Here is a 16,277-nt window from a genome sequence, read left to right on the forward strand (position 1 = left end):
ACAGGCTCTGGAAGTCCCGGCTCAACAAGGACTCTAAATAAAGCTCCATCTTTTAGCGGCGCCCGACCCCGCGTACCTGGGACATGGTGTAGAACTCCACCATGGCGGCGGTGAGCGGCTCCGCGTACGTGCGCAGGGATGGGATGAGCCGCAGCATGGCCCGGTTGAAGGTGCCGTAGATCTGCGTCAGAGAGGCGGGTCCCGGGTAATCCACATACACGACGGGCACGTGGCGCAAGAATCTGCGTGGGGATAGCAGGCTCAGCCACCACATCAGCCACCCCAGCCGAGCAGCAGCGCTCCTGAGTGGAGAGCGGCCGGCCCGGCCTGGCCCTGGGGCTGCTCCCCGATCCACCCACACAGGCCTCCCGTCCCTGAGAACGCAGATCACGCAATTACACGCAAACCGCTGGGGCCCAGCCCCGACACCAACAGTAGGTGCAAAAAACTTTGAAAAACAGCCAAGCAAAAATGGAAAAATGATTCAGGCTGATTCAGCCTCATCGTGACCCTGCAGAGGTCTGGGGCACTTAGCTCATCACCACCCAGAGAGTCAGTACTTTTATTTTAGACTGTGTTTTCTAGTATTGCAGCCTGGCACAAGGAGCCCAGGGGCCACCCAAGGAGAAGCAGTATCTTGTGACCTTTGATAACTAAAACCAGATTTTTTGTGGTACGTTTAAAACCATCTTGGAGCAGGCATGTGCGCTGGGCCAGGGCTGTCCACAGAGCCATGTGTTACCTGTGAGAGAGGGGCTTTCTTCCAGGATCCGTGGGGGGATTACAAGCCCCAACAAACTGGATCCTCTCCAGCTTCACCCACGTTTGATCTGAGGTTCGGTAAAAGCCTCCGTGCTCCACCATCTGAGGAAAGCGGGAGTGTAAGCGCATTAGGGGCAAACGTTAACAAGGGCAGCGGAGACTGTGGATGCACACAAACCTGTCTGATGAAGGATATGACCCTCTGTGTCCCGTATTTGTCCATGTCCGGCAAGTTGATCTCATCACAGAATAGCACCAGCCACTTTCCAAGTTGAACAGGAGCCAAAACAACCCCGTTAGGCGTGCGTCTGTACTCGCAGTAGTGGTCAAAAGTCTTCAGCAGGAGCTCTGGAGTGGTAGCGCTCGAGAAGTTGAGACCCACAACCTTTACACAGGAAGAGACCGACTGAGTATCGTAAGCCCCGCCCCGTATGTGAGCACCGAACAGCCCACTGCCCGCCTCCCAGCCGCTTTACCTCCATGTCGGGCAAGGCCCGGAGGGCGCTGAAGAGTGTCATGGTCTTGCCAGACCCGGGAGGCCCGCACAGGACCAGCGGCTTGTGCTCAGCCAGCCAGGTGTACAGCAGGGCTTCGTGGCGGACGGTGTCCAGAGTCGGCACGACGACGTCAGGGGCCGCCACCTTGTGCGTCTCCACTTCAATCTGCGGCACCTTGGCCTGCCACGGCGACCATTCTCCGCTGATGGACACCTACACCCAGAGAAGGGGTGGTCACTTGGGAGCCACGCACCTCAAAGACTTGCTTGCTTTCATATACACAACTTTCAGGTTCACCTGGTCTCCTTGTACCACATAAAGCAAAGGACAGAACCCTTTTATGAAATGGAAAGATTAATGGGGTGCCCGGAGGGCTCAGTCGGCTAAACATCTGACTCTTGGCTTCAGCTCAGGTCATGATCTCACAGTTCATGAGACTGAGTCCCACATCAGGCGCTGCACCGACAGTGCGGAGCCTGCTTGGGATTCTCTCCCCTCTCTGCCCCTCCCCCATTCATGGGCACACTCTCTTGTAATAAATTAAAAAAAAAAAACAAAAAAAAACCNTCAATCTGCGGCACCTTGGCCTGCCACGGCGACCATTCTCCGCTGATGGACACCTACACCCAGAGAAGGGGTGGTCACTTGGGAGCCACGCACCTCAAAGACTTGCTTGCTTTCATATACACAACTTTCAGGTTCACCTGGTCTCCTTGTACCACATAAAGCAAAGGACAGAACCCTTTTATGAAATGGAAAGATTAATGGGGTGCCTGGAGGGCTCAGTCGGCTAAACATCTGACTCTTGGCTTCAGCTCAGATCATGATCTCACAGTTCATGAGACTGAGTCCCACATCAGGCGCTGTACCGACAGTGCGGAGCCTGCTTGGGATTCTCTCCCCTCTCTGCCCCTCCCCCATTCATGGGCACACTCTCTTGTAATAAATTAAAAAAAAAAAACAAAAAAAAACCCAGAAAGAAGAAGACAAGCTAACAGCGAGGTTGCTCAGGATGAATTAAACCAACATGTCAGGGTCAAGGGAGGAAGGCCACGCCCTTCACGAACTTACTTCGTAATCAATAATCGGTATGTTGGGTGCAGCAGGCAACGGCACCGTTGTGATCCTTCTGATGTATTCACCCAACTCTGCTCTCATTTTCAGCCGACTGTCTCCAGACAGGGACCAGAGTATGGCATACACCAAATACCTCTGTTTACGGAGAGAACAAAATCCACTTTTAGATAAAATTCCAACAATTAAGACAGTTACAGCAACATTAACCTCGAAAATGTTGGTTCTTGCATCATGGACACACTTGCACCTTTCCTGGTCCCCGTGACAGCCTGACCCTGCCCCCAGGGAAGAGAACACACGAAAGCAGGTTCCCTACCTGAATGTAGCGCTCCAGCTGCTCGGTCTGCATGGGGAAGTCAGGGTGGTTGGCGTTGTACTGGGCCACATTGCGGCAGGCCTGGTGCAGCATGGAGAAGAGCGAGCCCAGGCAGCGGAGGCGCGTCAGGTCCATGATGTGCTCCAGCTTGAAGGCATGCTCCAGGGCCTTGGTGACCAGACCGTTGGATGTGAAGTATGGCTGCATGATTGTTGCTGCGTCCCTTTGGATCTGCAAGAAGCAGTCAATACTGTGTAACTATCGAAAAAACCTGGAGATTTTCATATATTCTCACCTAGGCCCGGGAAAGTCATGTGACCTGTGAAAAACCAATTTTCTGGATAAGCCTCAATGACCCATCCTCAGTCCATCACTGAAATGGAAAAAGGCAGCTGTTCATCAATTTGCAGAGAAAAGTCAGAAAACTAAAAGTCTTCAAATTTTCCCAAAGGGGTCTTCCCTTTGGCAGCTGAGGTTGCTTTGTTAGGCGCTGCTATGTGACAACACAGAGTGGCCGGCGTCCGCAGGGGAGCAGTGACCATCTGGGAGCAGCAGCCCGGCTTCTAGACCCTCAGGGGTGGAACGCCTCACCTCACCGTGGGACACCCCACACCCCCCAGCTCTGGCTCTGCGGCCGCGCTTGGCGGAGCGGTGATGGCCGTCGTACCTGCAGCATCGGGGAGGCGGCCTCCTCCCCCTCGTCCTCTTTGCCCTTGCGCCGGCGCTGGGCCTCGTCCTCCCCTTCGTCCAGGGGGATGCTGCGCAGCCTGGCCAAGAAGTTGTTGAAGATCATGTCTGTGCTGAGAACGTCCTCGCTAAACCAGACCATGCCGCAGCGCGACACCGTGGCCAGAGTGGCGTACTTCAAGTCCTGCACTTCAAACATTATTCGCACCTCGAAGAGAAAACACAGAGCAGATTTAATGATGTAGGTTTGATAGAAACTCAGATGTTAAAACTCGTTTACCTATATACACACTGAAAGAACAATTAAACTAAATCTAGTTTTTCTGCACCTAGTTTAAAAAGTAGAAACACCCACGGCTGTCATCACGACAGCACCTACCAAGTGCTCTTGCAAGGACCTGTGCAGGAGGCGTGTGTGGCGGGGAGGAGAGCAGGTGAGCCCACAGGGTCAGCTCCTGGCGAACAGGAGACACGCAGCTCCCCTGGAGGGGCGTCAGTGGGGGAGTGTGCCAGCCTTACCCCGGGCCAGGCACCGTGACCTCGCTCCCCACCCCAACTCATCAACCCTCACGCCGATCCCTGGAGACAGGCGCACTGTCCCCGTCCCACAGACGGGGCCAGACACCTCACCCAGGTCCCACTGCTGGTAAATGGAGCTGAGATTCAAAGCAGGTGGTCTGATTCCACCTCAGAGGAATCAGCCTTAACCTCAGAGGGATGTGATCCGGACGTGCCCAAGGCTCCTGACTCACCCAGCGGGCAAGTGCCAGTCCTTAGGCTGCCCTGGGCCCAACCTGATCTGGTCCCTTTCCTCTCTGGTCCAGCCTCCTTTTCTCCCCCCACCCCTCACACCCCAGCCAAGCCCCCGCTACCTGGAGGCCCACAGGACTGGCTCCCTCACATGCCTCGATCTCTACAAACGCCTCTAGGTGATGCCTCCATGCCACCATCCCTGACCGAGCACATTCCAGCTCTCGCCAGTACCAGCCACTGCCTCCAGCTCATTTCTCTTAAGCACTCAACAGTCTGTTGAGAAAACTTGAGGGTCTGTTTTCCACATCAGACTGTATGCCCCAGGATGGCGAGGGCTTTTGTCTGTTTTCTTCCTGCCAGACCTTCAGTAGGATGCAAATCCATGCCATGCCCACCCATGTTTCTGATCTACCCAGGACCTGTACCAAATGCTCATGTCCAAAGGATAGCCTGGAAAGCTTCCATATCTAAATTACTCATTTAGCCACTTCCCAAATGTATGATAACTTCAGAAATCCTAACGACAACCCCGTAACACTGGGTTAGGAGCGTTAACTGGGAATCACGGAGTATGCTTAACATTGGGCAGTGGTGCCAAGTTCTTATAAGTCCTAGAGACGTACTTCCTGCTGGCCACGGGAATGGGAAACTCTAGCACAAGGAGACTCAATCAACTTTGAAAACTATTTACATAACTGACTGTTGCACGGTGAAACTCAACCTCCCCTCCAGAGCACGTGGGGTATTTGGTCTGATACCCTGAGGAAGACCACTTACGTTGGGCGGAAGGCTGAGGCGCTCGCCATTTGGCAGAGTCAGAAGCTTGTTGTCATCCAGCACCGAGTTCAAGTTCTCCACCCACTCGGGGTCCACGTCGCCATCGAAGACAATCCACTGGCGCTTTTGTAGCTCGCCCCTCACGTTGTCTATGATCCTGGTTTGGGAGAGTTTGGAAACAACATTTTTAGATTATAAATGCTCTCTCTCCAACAGTCTCCACAGTGACATTTTCATTCATTCAGTCTTTGGTTGGAAAAATAACACACACTACTAACGTTAAGGAAGAGGGCCCCGGCCGCACTCGTTGGAATCGAGGCAAACTCACTTTCTCAGGACATGTGTGAAGAGCCCATCTGTCCATTCCCTGGTGTTGGGATCCAGGGTTCCATAAAGGTGGTCTTTGCTGATGGCTTTGGGGTCGATGATGTGGGCCACACCCTCCACGCCCTCGAGCCTCTCCAAAGCCTTCAGGAGCACACGCCAAGCCGTGCTCTTCCCACTTCCCGAGGGCCCCACCATCATCAGGCCATGGTTGATCTGGGTGATCTGGTAGAGCTGGAGGACCTACAGGGCCAAAGACATCACCTGCTGAGCACTCCGCACAGAGAGCGAGAAGGTTCTCCAGACCTTCTTCATGGCAGCCAATAGGAGACGTGTGCTAAAGGCAAGGGCTGCCCTGGAATTTTTAAAGCAGACATGATACAGGCTGCATCTACCAAAAACATTTCAAGAAGGGTCTTAACTAAACTGTGGGAGCTCTTTGTTAAGTCAGGAAGGCTGGGAGCCAGTGGTAGAGGGGGTGACTACCAACCTGCCTCCAAAGAGGCACCTAAGAGCCCCTCTAAGGAGGGCAGAGACCCAACAGCTGAGCTGTCTGCGTGACCCAACACAGCACTGCTCGGGCTCAGCACACAGCTTGTGTGAGAACACGCATTTTCATCTCCCAGAACAAGGAGATGGAAGACACCAGTATAAACCGTGTGCTGTTTAGCAGATTTATGCTGTTAATCTACAACGTTGGGAAATCTCACAAGTAGAACTTTTATTGGTATAAATACTGTCCGTTAGGATCACGTCAGCGTTGCTGGAGAAACAGCCACGCTACGTAAGCGAGGTTTTCAGATAAACTGTTACGTCTCCGTTAAAGTTAAGAAAAAGGCCTCAAGTCAAATCTTCACAAACCAGATGACATGCTGCGCTGGCCCTCATGGTCAGAGCTCTGTCCAGCGCAGCTTCTCCTAGTGGCCGTGGCTGCACGATGTGCGGGGCCACTTACCTTCTCAACCCACATCCCGCCGACTTCCTCTCCGTCTCCATACGTCAGGTACATCTCCTGGCACACCTTCTTCAGCTCCTCCCGCAGCGCAGTCATCTCACCCCGGTGATACTGGACCCCGGGGAACACGTCTGACAGGAGGCTGAAGAGCAGCGGGATGTCTTCTGCCACCAGCTTGGGCACCATCGTCTCGCAGACGCTCTGTATCAGGATCTAATGGGGACAAAAGGACCGAGCCCTGAGTGGCGAGGAGCCCGGCTCGCATGGCCAATGCGCATCCCCAGAACGTATGGAGGACATGGCTGTTGGTGACGGAGTGACCCGGCACACTCCTGTGGTCCTCACTCCATTCCCCAGACCAACATTAGTGTCTTCCACCTGCCTGTGCCCGTGTGTGTGAATTGCAGCAAACTCTCAAGCTCTGGCTCACATGGTGAAAAGGTGAATTTAAATTAGTGTTTACAGTGTGGGTGATGAAAACAGCATGTGCACAAACCTCCTGCTCCGGTAGATTTTCTGCAATTTCTCCTTCATCAACTGCTTCCCCTCGTTCTTCTTTCTCCCTCTTGATCTTCTGAATTCTCTCCCTCTTCACGTTTCCCGCACTCACCAGCACACTCTTTAACGCTCGAAGACCGAAGTCGTAGTGGCTCTGAGAGGACAGCTGCTCGTCACACAGTCTGAAAGGGAAGAGGTCTGTCTGCAACAGTCCACTCTCAACAGCCATACAGTCACACAGCAAGACATCAGACACGGACACGTGACTGCAGGGACGACCCTTCAAGGGCACATCTGGCATACGCTACCACACGGTGACAGGTCAGTCTGGGGCACTCACTTGAAGAACGGGACGATTTTGTTGGCGAGGACCTCGGCAGTGCGGAAGCCTTGCGAGTACAGCATGACCTGGGCGATGAGCTGCCGGTCGGGCTTGGTCATGGCCAAGCTCCGGAACAGCTTCTTCAGATTGTCGGGAAGGTTGGACCTGCCCGCGTAGCCGGGGTTCATGGTGATGAAGATGGCCATGTCTGGGCTCACCTTCACCTGTTTGTTGAGCAGCTCACAGGTAATGGGGGCAGAGGCTGAAAATCAGAGAACAGGGTTAAGACTTGTGATATTCACGAGCGACGCTAAAATCTCCCTAAAATCCAAAGACAAAGCATCGGTTTCGCTGTTGGCCTCTAAACCCGGGACTGCAGGGGACCGGCTCTCTGGCCCTCCTGCCAGCACGTCACCCACCTTCATACACCTCACCTACACGAGAGCCCTGGGAACATGGGACAAGTCACCAGGGGCGGGAAGTGCATATTCTGTCCTGCGTGGTGGTGTGTCACAGATCAACGCAGGGACAGAAACGCGGCCTGAAGGTAGGTGCAGAAATAAAAATGTATCCGTGTGATGCAGCTGACTGGTGCTGCTCAAGAAGACTGCCCTTTCCTGGGACCGACCAAAACCACCAGCGCCCACAACTGAACCCTTCTACTCCCGGAGAGAAGGCCGAGCACACAGGCACTGCTTTCCCCGACACCCCTTTTCCACGGAGGTCTGCAGGACCTTTGGGAAGACAAGTTCCTGTTATCGTCAAAGGGGAGCGACACTGCAAGGGAGCAGGGCCCGCTCCCCCCTGATGGGAGTGACCCAGCCCCCTGGGACTCTCCCTCCCCAGCCGCTAAGTAACGTGCAGAGGAAAAGGGGAGTCTCACTCTTATCGCAGTTGGGGTTGGAGTGCTCGCGCAGCGCTTCCTGAATGCACTGCACCTGCTGCGACACGGCTGACAGCATCCGCTCCTCCAGGCGGTTGAACTCGTCAAAGCAGCCCCATGCGCCCACCTGGCAGAGCCCCACGAAGATCCGGCCCATCGCCTGAAACCAGAGCAGCGACAGGAGCTCACCCCCCGCCCCGGGCAGCTGTGCAGGGGACATCAGGGTCACCCGGGAGGCACGGGCCTGCACACAGAAGTACTTCACTAACAACAGTGACTGTGTACAGATGCAGCGCATCACACCTTTTCTCCTCCTGCGCCAGTAAGATTCCAAAGACAGAGTTGCTATTTTTATTCTACCTGTTGTTGATTAAAAAAGTCTTTTCCATCATCATTATTTATGCCCACACATAGGCACTAACCATCTCTTCCAGAAACACACAGCTCAAGTCAACACCAAAGTACATATGCTGGACGCCCCACTCAAAATAATGACATCCCTGGGACTCAGGAGGCCAGACGGGCCACATAAGCTGTGAGGCCGGCAGCCCCCAAGGGGGTCCAAGTGTTGTGCTCCCCAGCTGACCTCTCAGGCCATTAGACTTTAGGGGGACTCAGAAAGCTGCTCACCTGGAAATCAAAGGTCTCATCGCAGTTGAAGACTAAAACAAAGCGTCCAAGCTGATGGCCAAGAGCTTTGACCGACTCTGTCTTCCCAGTCCCGGCCGGCCCTATTATTTGAAGAAAAATGAGTACTTGAGTCTACGGGGAGGTACCGTTAGCCTCACACAGTTCGTTTACAAAATCAAAGGACATGTGACAACCGCAAATGAATCTGAGGTTCTAGACTGTATTAGCTACATAATGAAGAAGTACATTTAAAACCACTGATTTAATTTTTACAAATTGTATTTACTCTCTGACTCCACCTGTCCAGGTCTGTGGAATAACTTACCGAACGGGGACCCCCCCAGTCTGGCCTCCAAGGCCTGGGTCATGGTCAAATAGCAGCGGTCAGTGAGGGGGGTTTGGACCAGCTTGTCCTGAACACCCAGGTACTCAAAGCCATAGTTAAATTTGGCATTTGCCATTTGGATAGACAACTGCTGGAGCACATCAGTTTGCTTGGGGTCAAAGTAAAAGCGCATCTGGCTGAGCCATTCGAAAGACTTGGCGTTGTCAATCTTGCTTTTGATCAAGGAGCGCGTCACATCCCTCTGGTGAACCAGCTCTGTAATCTGAACAGAGAGTTTACCGTCAACCGGAGTCGTACATGTACAGCGTCTTTCCTGGGCATGTGATCATTTAGCAGACTTTTAAGGCTCGATCTAATTACAGTAACGCTGCATAAACATTCCAAAATACAAATTCACTTCTAGAAACAGAATTGTTCTTCCCACATGAAATGACACAGAATCAAGAGCTGCGGCAAAACCAAACCACCAGCAAACAAAAACACCCAACTTCAGGGGAAGACCCTAACTAGCATGAAGTGTGTCAGAACAGCCGTCTCTGTCCCCTGTCGTCCCCCGCAGGCTGGGCGTGACACCAGCGGGGGCACACCGGGCACTTCCCTCGCAAGGGGATGACAAGCAAGAGAAAGAAGAGCAAGAACCCCTCCCTGATCAAGGCTACTGCCTCCTCCTTCCCAGGAGGTGGACGTAGGACTCCCCTGCTCCACCGAGGCTACCTTTCAGTAGGACAGACAGCAAGGCCCACCCTGAGCTCACCAATGCACCCCCCCTTGTCTCCCTAACACCAGAGTGCTCCCCAGGCATGACCTCCTCTGCCTGCCCGCACCGAAGGGACAGTGCTTAACGGGTGAGGGGCCAGTCAGCAGGCAGGCGCGGGACTAACCAAGTGCTCCAGCTTCCGTCTCCGCAGCGGGGGCTGCTCCATGAGGACGGAGTCGGCCAGCACGTTGAGGGTGACCTCCACGTTGCTCAGCACAGAGTGCAAGGGCGCCGCGTCACCGCTTCCGCCGATGGTGGTCAGAGCCGTCTCCACGTTTTCAGACCAGGCTATCTGGGCCGACAGAACCACAAGCTGGGCCTGGAAGACACGAGGCATGAGACCCAAAGGATCGTTTCGGAGAGCAGCCAGCACGTCTGCCTTTCCGCCGGCCCGCCTCTACTACATGTTACCTGGTACTTATCAATCCAAGTGATGTATGTATTCGGGTCAATTGAAGTTGCTTTACCAAAAATCTCAACTTCTGTAACAGACTCGGCCAGAAGTTTAGCCAGCGTGACTCGCATCTCCTTCTCTACCAGCGTGAGCCACTCGTTGATTTTGGGATGTTCAGTGATTGACACAGGAGTTTTAAACATAACCTGAAATACATATGATTTGAGAATGAAGACGTACAAAGGCGGGAGGGAAGTGTTCTAAGTCACAGTCATAAGCTTCTCTACCTCCTCTCCTTCACGGGAGGAAATGCCCAAGACGACAGAGTTATCCTCGTTTAGGATGATGCTCGAAACCCCAGCAAACATTTTCTTGAAATGTTTCTGTAACTTGGCTACGTTCTTACTGTTTCCAATGATTTCAAGCAAATCTTCATCACCCACAAAATAGAACCTAAAATTAAAAAAAGCATTCAAGTTGTAAAATGCTACAGACACATAACTAAGGGGAACCAAAGCAGACCTTCAAGTTGCAGGAAGGGAAACTAGATTCGGATGGTGGTGGACAATCTCTAATCTGAACTAGATCACGTCCAAGTTTCTTCCAGCCCTCAGCAAAAGATACACGTTTGTCTAACAAGATACTGAAGAGGAATTCCGTGCATTTTATGTCATTCACCTTTCTTCATGAACTTATTTTTTTAAAAGCCTGTTTAAAGGGCACATAGATGGCTCAGTCAGAGTTAAGTATCCAGTCTTGATTTTGGCTAAGGTCATGATCGCAAGATCCGTGATCTCGAGCCCTGCACTGCTTGGGATTCTGTCTCTCCCCCTTGCTCTCTGCCCCTTGCACCCCTGCTCTCTCTCTCTCTCTCAAAACAAACAAACAAAATAAATAGAAGCCTGTTCAATTTACAGTAAGCAAACTATTAAGAAAGGAAGAAATGCCACTTGGAAAACAATACAAGGGTTGAATATTTAAGAGATGCTAGCTGCCTGGAAGGGTACATAATAGTTTCAATGAAACTTAATAAACAAACAGGAGATTAAAAAATGGGGAATTATTCAGTATAATTAGAAATAGGGGCGTCTGGGTGGCTTAGTCAGTTAAGTGTCCGAGACAGCTTGGAGCCTGGAGCCTGCTTCAGATTTTGTGTCTCCATCTCTCTCTGCCCCTACCCTGTTTATACATGCTCTAAAATAAACAAATGTTTTTTTTAAAAAAGGCATAAATGCACGAAAAGGGAGTAACATTCATTAAGTGAATTATTAGTAATAAAACTCTTGATGTCAAAGAGACTCCCAGGGGAAGGGGGAGGCTCCTGAACTTAAACCTGACTTCAGTGCAAATCCAAGCAATCATCTTACCTAGGGAAAGAGGATCGCTCTCTTTCCAGGTATTCTCCCAGTGCTTTCTGGATCTTTCCCAGCAGGTCTGCCAGTCTCTCCAGAGACCTCTGTACCCCCTGGATATTCAGAACGTCCATTACAAGGGGAGACTTGGATACTTTTTTCATGAGGGCCAAAAACTCTGTGCTGATACTACAAATCAAACCAAAACCGTGGTTAGCCTTTGCATGAAGAACGATTATCCGTCGCATCTACCACTCGGCTCTCTTGCGCCTGGGCTAGAGGTCGTACCTCTGGAATCGTTGGGTTTCCACTGGTAGCAGGTGCTTGATATCCGCGCTGCCCGTGAAGATGCCTTCCAGGTAGACCCACCGCCTCTGCACGTCAATCCACACATCAAAGAGAGCCATGATCCGATTCAGCTTGTCTTCCCAGCTTAGAGCATCCTCTTCGAAAACCTGGTGGGCAGACGGGGAGCAGAGCCCAGCTGCTAAAACCTTCACTCAAAGATATGCCAAAACTTACTAAAAAAACTGCAGATTATGTCAACTTATTTGATTCACACTTTCAAAAACAGGCTTCTGGGAACTGCCAATCAGAAGGTATTACAGGAAACGCACAGGGGAAAGCGTGGTCAGAGGACGGACCTCCCCACCAAGGGTACCTTGTAGTACGGAGACAGCTTCATGGCCGAGACGCTGTTGATGTGCTCTTTGACCTTGTTGAAGAGGTCATCCCAGCCTCGGATCAGGCGACACTTGTTCTGATAGTTGACCAAGTCTAACTCATAAGTATTCCACACCTCTCTTATCTGAATCAAAACCAAAAGAGGCTCCATATCAGCATGTGGGCGTTCGCAGCAGCACGAGCAACCAAGCACCATGTGGACAAAAGGAGCCAGATACAATTCAAACCGACATCACAGCCTGAGACGTGACACAAAAGGGGCTATCGGTCTGTTGCTCACCTGCTTCAAAAACTCTTCCAAAGCCATCTCCCCCTGTGCCACGAGCAGCACATCCTTGACAATAGCTTCGTTCTTCTGCAAGTCCACATCCCAGATCTGGCCGAGGGTGAGCTCAGAGACAACCCAGTTGACATGAAGTCTTTTCATGAGCTGTTTCCAGTGGCGGTCCTTCAGTGCTTCGGACTTGAGTTCAATCACCAGCATGTTTATCTGCGGGGAGAGGAGGCAAGGTCACCCGTGCAGCTGTGTTCCCGACGGACGCACATGACCCCAGCACCAGATCACTACCTTCAGGTAGCCTTTCAGAAGCCTCTGGACAAACTCATAGGAGGCATACTGCCGTAATCGGGCAGGGAAGTTTTTCAGCTGGTTCAGGAGGCCATCTAAATTTTGTCGAAGCTGTGAAGAGAAACACAAAATGATATTTAGTTTGCCAACATTTCCTTAAATGGTGAAACATCTTAAAAAATGTTTTCCAGGGGTGCCTCAGTGGCTCAGTCAATTCAGCATGACTCTTGATTATGGCTCAGATCATAATCTCACAGTTCGTGCCAGACTCTGAACTGACAGGTGGAGCCTGCTTGGAATTCTTTCTCCTTCTCTCTGCCCCTCCCCGACTCATTCTTTGTATCTTTCTCAAAATTAAATAGAAACTTTAAAAAAAGTGGTTTTCAAATAAATTTCCCATTGGTCCAGATAAATACCATAAATGAACATCGTGTGACATTTTGTGGATGCACAATACAGTTCCCTGACTGCGAAGCTCCTGAGTGAAGTCTACGACTCACAGCATACGATGGTATACGCAACATCTATTTTCGACGTACCTTCCGAGGCTGGACGGAAACCCACGGCTGCTCCTTCATCTGATCAATCTGCTCCCAGACCTTGGAAAGTTCCGACCAAACGCCTTTGAGGTCCTGCAGTTCTTCCAAGGCCACCTGCAGTCACGACAGCAGAGCGGTGAGACTCTGGACGTGGAAACCACTGCGGGTCTGGCAGGGCCCCTCACACGGCCCTTCCGCAGGCCAAGGAGCCCTACCCCTGCGCCCCCACTCCCACGGTCCACACCTGAACGCGCTCTTCGCTGCCACTGAGCAGCCCTGTATCGGTCAACTCCAGCGCCTCCTTGGCCTTTGCACACTTCTCCCGGTCGTCCTTCAGCCTGCCGAACTTTCCTTCGTATATGGTGAGAGCCTGGAGCGCCTCCTCTGGGCGGAGATTGCCCTGCAAGCAGTAAAGAGCACAGCTGCAGTGCTAGGTCCCAGGACAGAAGCATGCTCGGGCTCTGAAACGGTGGAGAGCACCCGAAGGGAGTTGGGAAATCTGTGATGCCCTGAACACATCCACACACACGAATCTTCAGCAAGACGCACACTTATAGTCCATGTACATCACTGAGCGTTACTTCTACCTCCGTGTTTGACATAAAGACAGATAGGAATGAGAAAGGTGGAGCCCTGCTCTGTCTCACTGAGTGCCTTGGGAGACAGGAAGGGAGGAGTCAGGACAGACCGGGGCCTAGAACAGGACGCTCCTGACCCAAAAGGACATAGCTGGGGGCACGGGGGGGTGGGGTGGGAGGGGGAGTGGCCACACCCTCTCTGAGACACATGGCTGTGACACCAGTTCCAGAGACAAGAATGAGTCCTCAGGGAAATGGCCTCTAGCCGAGCATTAAACTACTATTTGCTTCCTCTTCATTTTAATAACTTGAGAATGACTATATAAAATGTTGTCGAAAACTACATTTGAAACTAGAACACATTGCTAGTAAAAAACAGCGGTAAGAAACATTCAAATTTTGGTGATCAGGATATTGTCTATTGATCAATATTCAATCCCTGCTGGAGCTGGCCTTCTGCCTAAGCTGCGGGGCTGGGCTTAGTGAAAGCAAAGACCTCCCTTAAAACAGGGGCCCTTGAGCCAAAATTAAAGCCAAACCAGGCCCTCTGGGTACCGCAGCACAGCCAGGGCTGAGGCAGCACGGGGCTACATACACCTGCCACCGGCCCCGGTGTGGGTCACCGACACCCAGACTAGAAAGCAGATTAACGTTCAAGGTACCATGACCACCTTCCCCCTTCTCTTTCCTGCCTGTGTTTCGACGTCTAAGTAAATGACACTGAATTCTGCCCCAGAAAACCACGTGTGCTGCTCCGTTCTTGCTCAGCCCGGCACTCACCGCCACCTCTGCCTGAAGCCCTCCCCGGCCATCTGTGCAACCTGCCAGCCGCCCTCCCTCCCTCAGGTCTTCTCCAACACCCCCTCCCCACAAGGTAGGGCACCCAAACACTGCTCTCTCTCCTGGCTCTCGCCCTTCCACATGGCACGTCTCACCACCTGACTCAAATCCACATTTTCTTTGCTCATTTTTCCGTGTCTCCCACTGAAGTGTGACTCCATGAGGCCGGGGGCTCCTGTCCCTCATGGTCACCGCACAAAACAGTCGGTGCTCAAGGAGAGGATAACTTAGGGACCATGAAACTTTAGGTTTTAAAACTACAACGTGACTTAAATGCTCATCATGAGGGATTCTGGGTACAAAGAGATCTAAGTTGGCTTTCGCTTTTCAAATACACCAGGTGCAAGTTTTAATTACAAAAAGGAGAAGTCCTCATTACTGGGAAAACTAAGCCACAGCTTAGCCTTTAGAAGTTTGGGAGGAAAGGGGTGCCGGGGGGGCTCAGTTGGTTAAGTGTCTGACTTCGACTCAGATCATGATATCGCAGTTTGTGGATTCGAGCCCCGTGTCGGGCTCTGTGCTGACAGCTAATTCAGAGCCTGGAGCCTGTCTTCAGATTCTGTGTCTCCCTCTCTCTCTGACCCTCCCCTGCTCATGCAGTCTCTCTCTCTCTCAAAAATAAAAAANAGAGCCAGGAGGGTGGGAACTGGAACCTCTGTTTCTCCAGCAGCCGCTGGCCGTTGCGGTAGAGCTGTGGGAGCCAGAGCACAGGCAGCTTGAGTGCAACAACCACACGCTGTCGTCAGATTCCCACGTAAAGGGAGGGCGGCCTGGGGCTACAGGGCTACAGGACACACGACGACAACAATGTGTCTGCTCTTCTCCAGAAACCTTCCACGCGGAGAGCTCAGGGCTCAGGAAGCAGCACGGCCCGGGGCCGCCATGGCTGGGGCATCACAGTGCCTGTGCAGCCAAACGGCGGGGGGGGGTCCTGGANATCAGATACGCATGACACAGATTTCGGCCCCCGGGTCCATCAGACCTCACGCTCACTATGTAAACAGATTCCGCGATGTATTTCAACGCGACTGGGGGCTTCTCACCTTGACGTACTGCTCGACCTCAGTCACGATGCCCATGACCGCAGAGTAAGACTCTTCCAGGGCAACGGGGCCATCAGGCATCCGCGTTAGAGCGTTCCGGTAGAATTTCTCTTCTTCAGTCAGTTCGTAATGCACGCCCACCTAAGCAAGCAGGGCCGGGAGGAGCACAAGCAGTGTGTACACAAGCGTCCATCTCAGAGCCACCTTTCGCTGAATTCAAACAAACTGAAGGGATAGCTCACTATACAAATGGCATCTGTGACATCCGCTTACCCCAGCCATGAGAAATCAGAGGTCTACTCAACTCGTCAACCAGTGAAGGGACCTCAGATCAACTACAAGCTAGAAAATCCGAAAACAGATACAGGGCACTCTGAGACCTAAATCTGTCATCTGAGAGCGGAAGGCTGGAGGCCATGTCTGAAGAACGGAGACTGCCATGACCAAATGTTTATGCCAACTTGGATGATGGACATGATGACACATTCATCGTTCGAATGATCTGAGTGCTGGCTATGTGCCAGGCACTGTCGTAGGCACAAGAAACAGACAAAAAACTCTGCTCACATAGGCTCACATTCTGTGGGAGAAGAGACCTTCTCAGCCAGTGAGAAGTACTATGGAGATAAAGCAGGAAAGGAGGGCTGGGAGTCTGGGGTTGGGGGAGGTCAGGGAAGGCCTCACTGGGCAAGACC

At 52.2% G+C, this 16,277-nt stretch overlaps 1 protein-coding gene across 1 annotated transcript in view; it reads right to left on the reverse strand.

Annotated features, from left to right (window-relative positions):
- The window catches only part of DYNC1H1 (dynein cytoplasmic 1 heavy chain 1), a 66,146-nt gene that overhangs the window by 21,191 nt on the left and 28,678 nt on the right, over positions 1-16,277 (reverse strand). Inside the window, exons 13-38 of the mRNA XM_077776543.1 lie at positions 15,583-15,723; positions 13,366-13,521; positions 13,122-13,235; positions 12,583-12,693; positions 12,295-12,504; positions 11,992-12,138; positions 11,619-11,785; positions 11,346-11,519; positions 10,266-10,431; positions 9,996-10,184; positions 9,709-9,903; positions 8,807-9,089; positions 8,482-8,582; positions 7,852-8,011; positions 6,987-7,230; positions 6,645-6,828; positions 6,149-6,361; positions 5,198-5,436; positions 4,870-5,026; positions 3,320-3,547; positions 2,653-2,883; positions 2,331-2,471; positions 1,239-1,472; positions 941-1,147; positions 743-864; positions 77-242 (exon numbers count right to left, since the gene is read on the reverse strand). Coding sequence (XP_077632669.1) covers positions 77-242; positions 743-864; positions 941-1,147; positions 1,239-1,472; positions 2,331-2,471; positions 2,653-2,883; positions 3,320-3,547; positions 4,870-5,026; positions 5,198-5,436; positions 6,149-6,361; positions 6,645-6,828; positions 6,987-7,230; positions 7,852-8,011; positions 8,482-8,582; positions 8,807-9,089; positions 9,709-9,903; positions 9,996-10,184; positions 10,266-10,431; positions 11,346-11,519; positions 11,619-11,785; positions 11,992-12,138; positions 12,295-12,504; positions 12,583-12,693; positions 13,122-13,235; positions 13,366-13,521; positions 15,583-15,723 — 4,680 coding nt within the window. The remainder of the gene's footprint in view (positions 1-76; positions 243-742; positions 865-940; positions 1,148-1,238; positions 1,473-2,330; positions 2,472-2,652; positions 2,884-3,319; positions 3,548-4,869; positions 5,027-5,197; positions 5,437-6,148; positions 6,362-6,644; positions 6,829-6,986; positions 7,231-7,851; positions 8,012-8,481; positions 8,583-8,806; positions 9,090-9,708; positions 9,904-9,995; positions 10,185-10,265; positions 10,432-11,345; positions 11,520-11,618; positions 11,786-11,991; positions 12,139-12,294; positions 12,505-12,582; positions 12,694-13,121; positions 13,236-13,365; positions 13,522-15,582; positions 15,724-16,277) is intronic.

This window comes from Crocuta crocuta, unplaced genomic scaffold (assembly GCF_008692635.1).
Source record: "Crocuta crocuta isolate KB4526 unplaced genomic scaffold, BGI_CrCroc_1.0 scaffold8, whole genome shotgun sequence".
Lineage (NCBI taxonomy): Eukaryota > Metazoa > Chordata > Mammalia > Carnivora > Hyaenidae > Crocuta > Crocuta crocuta.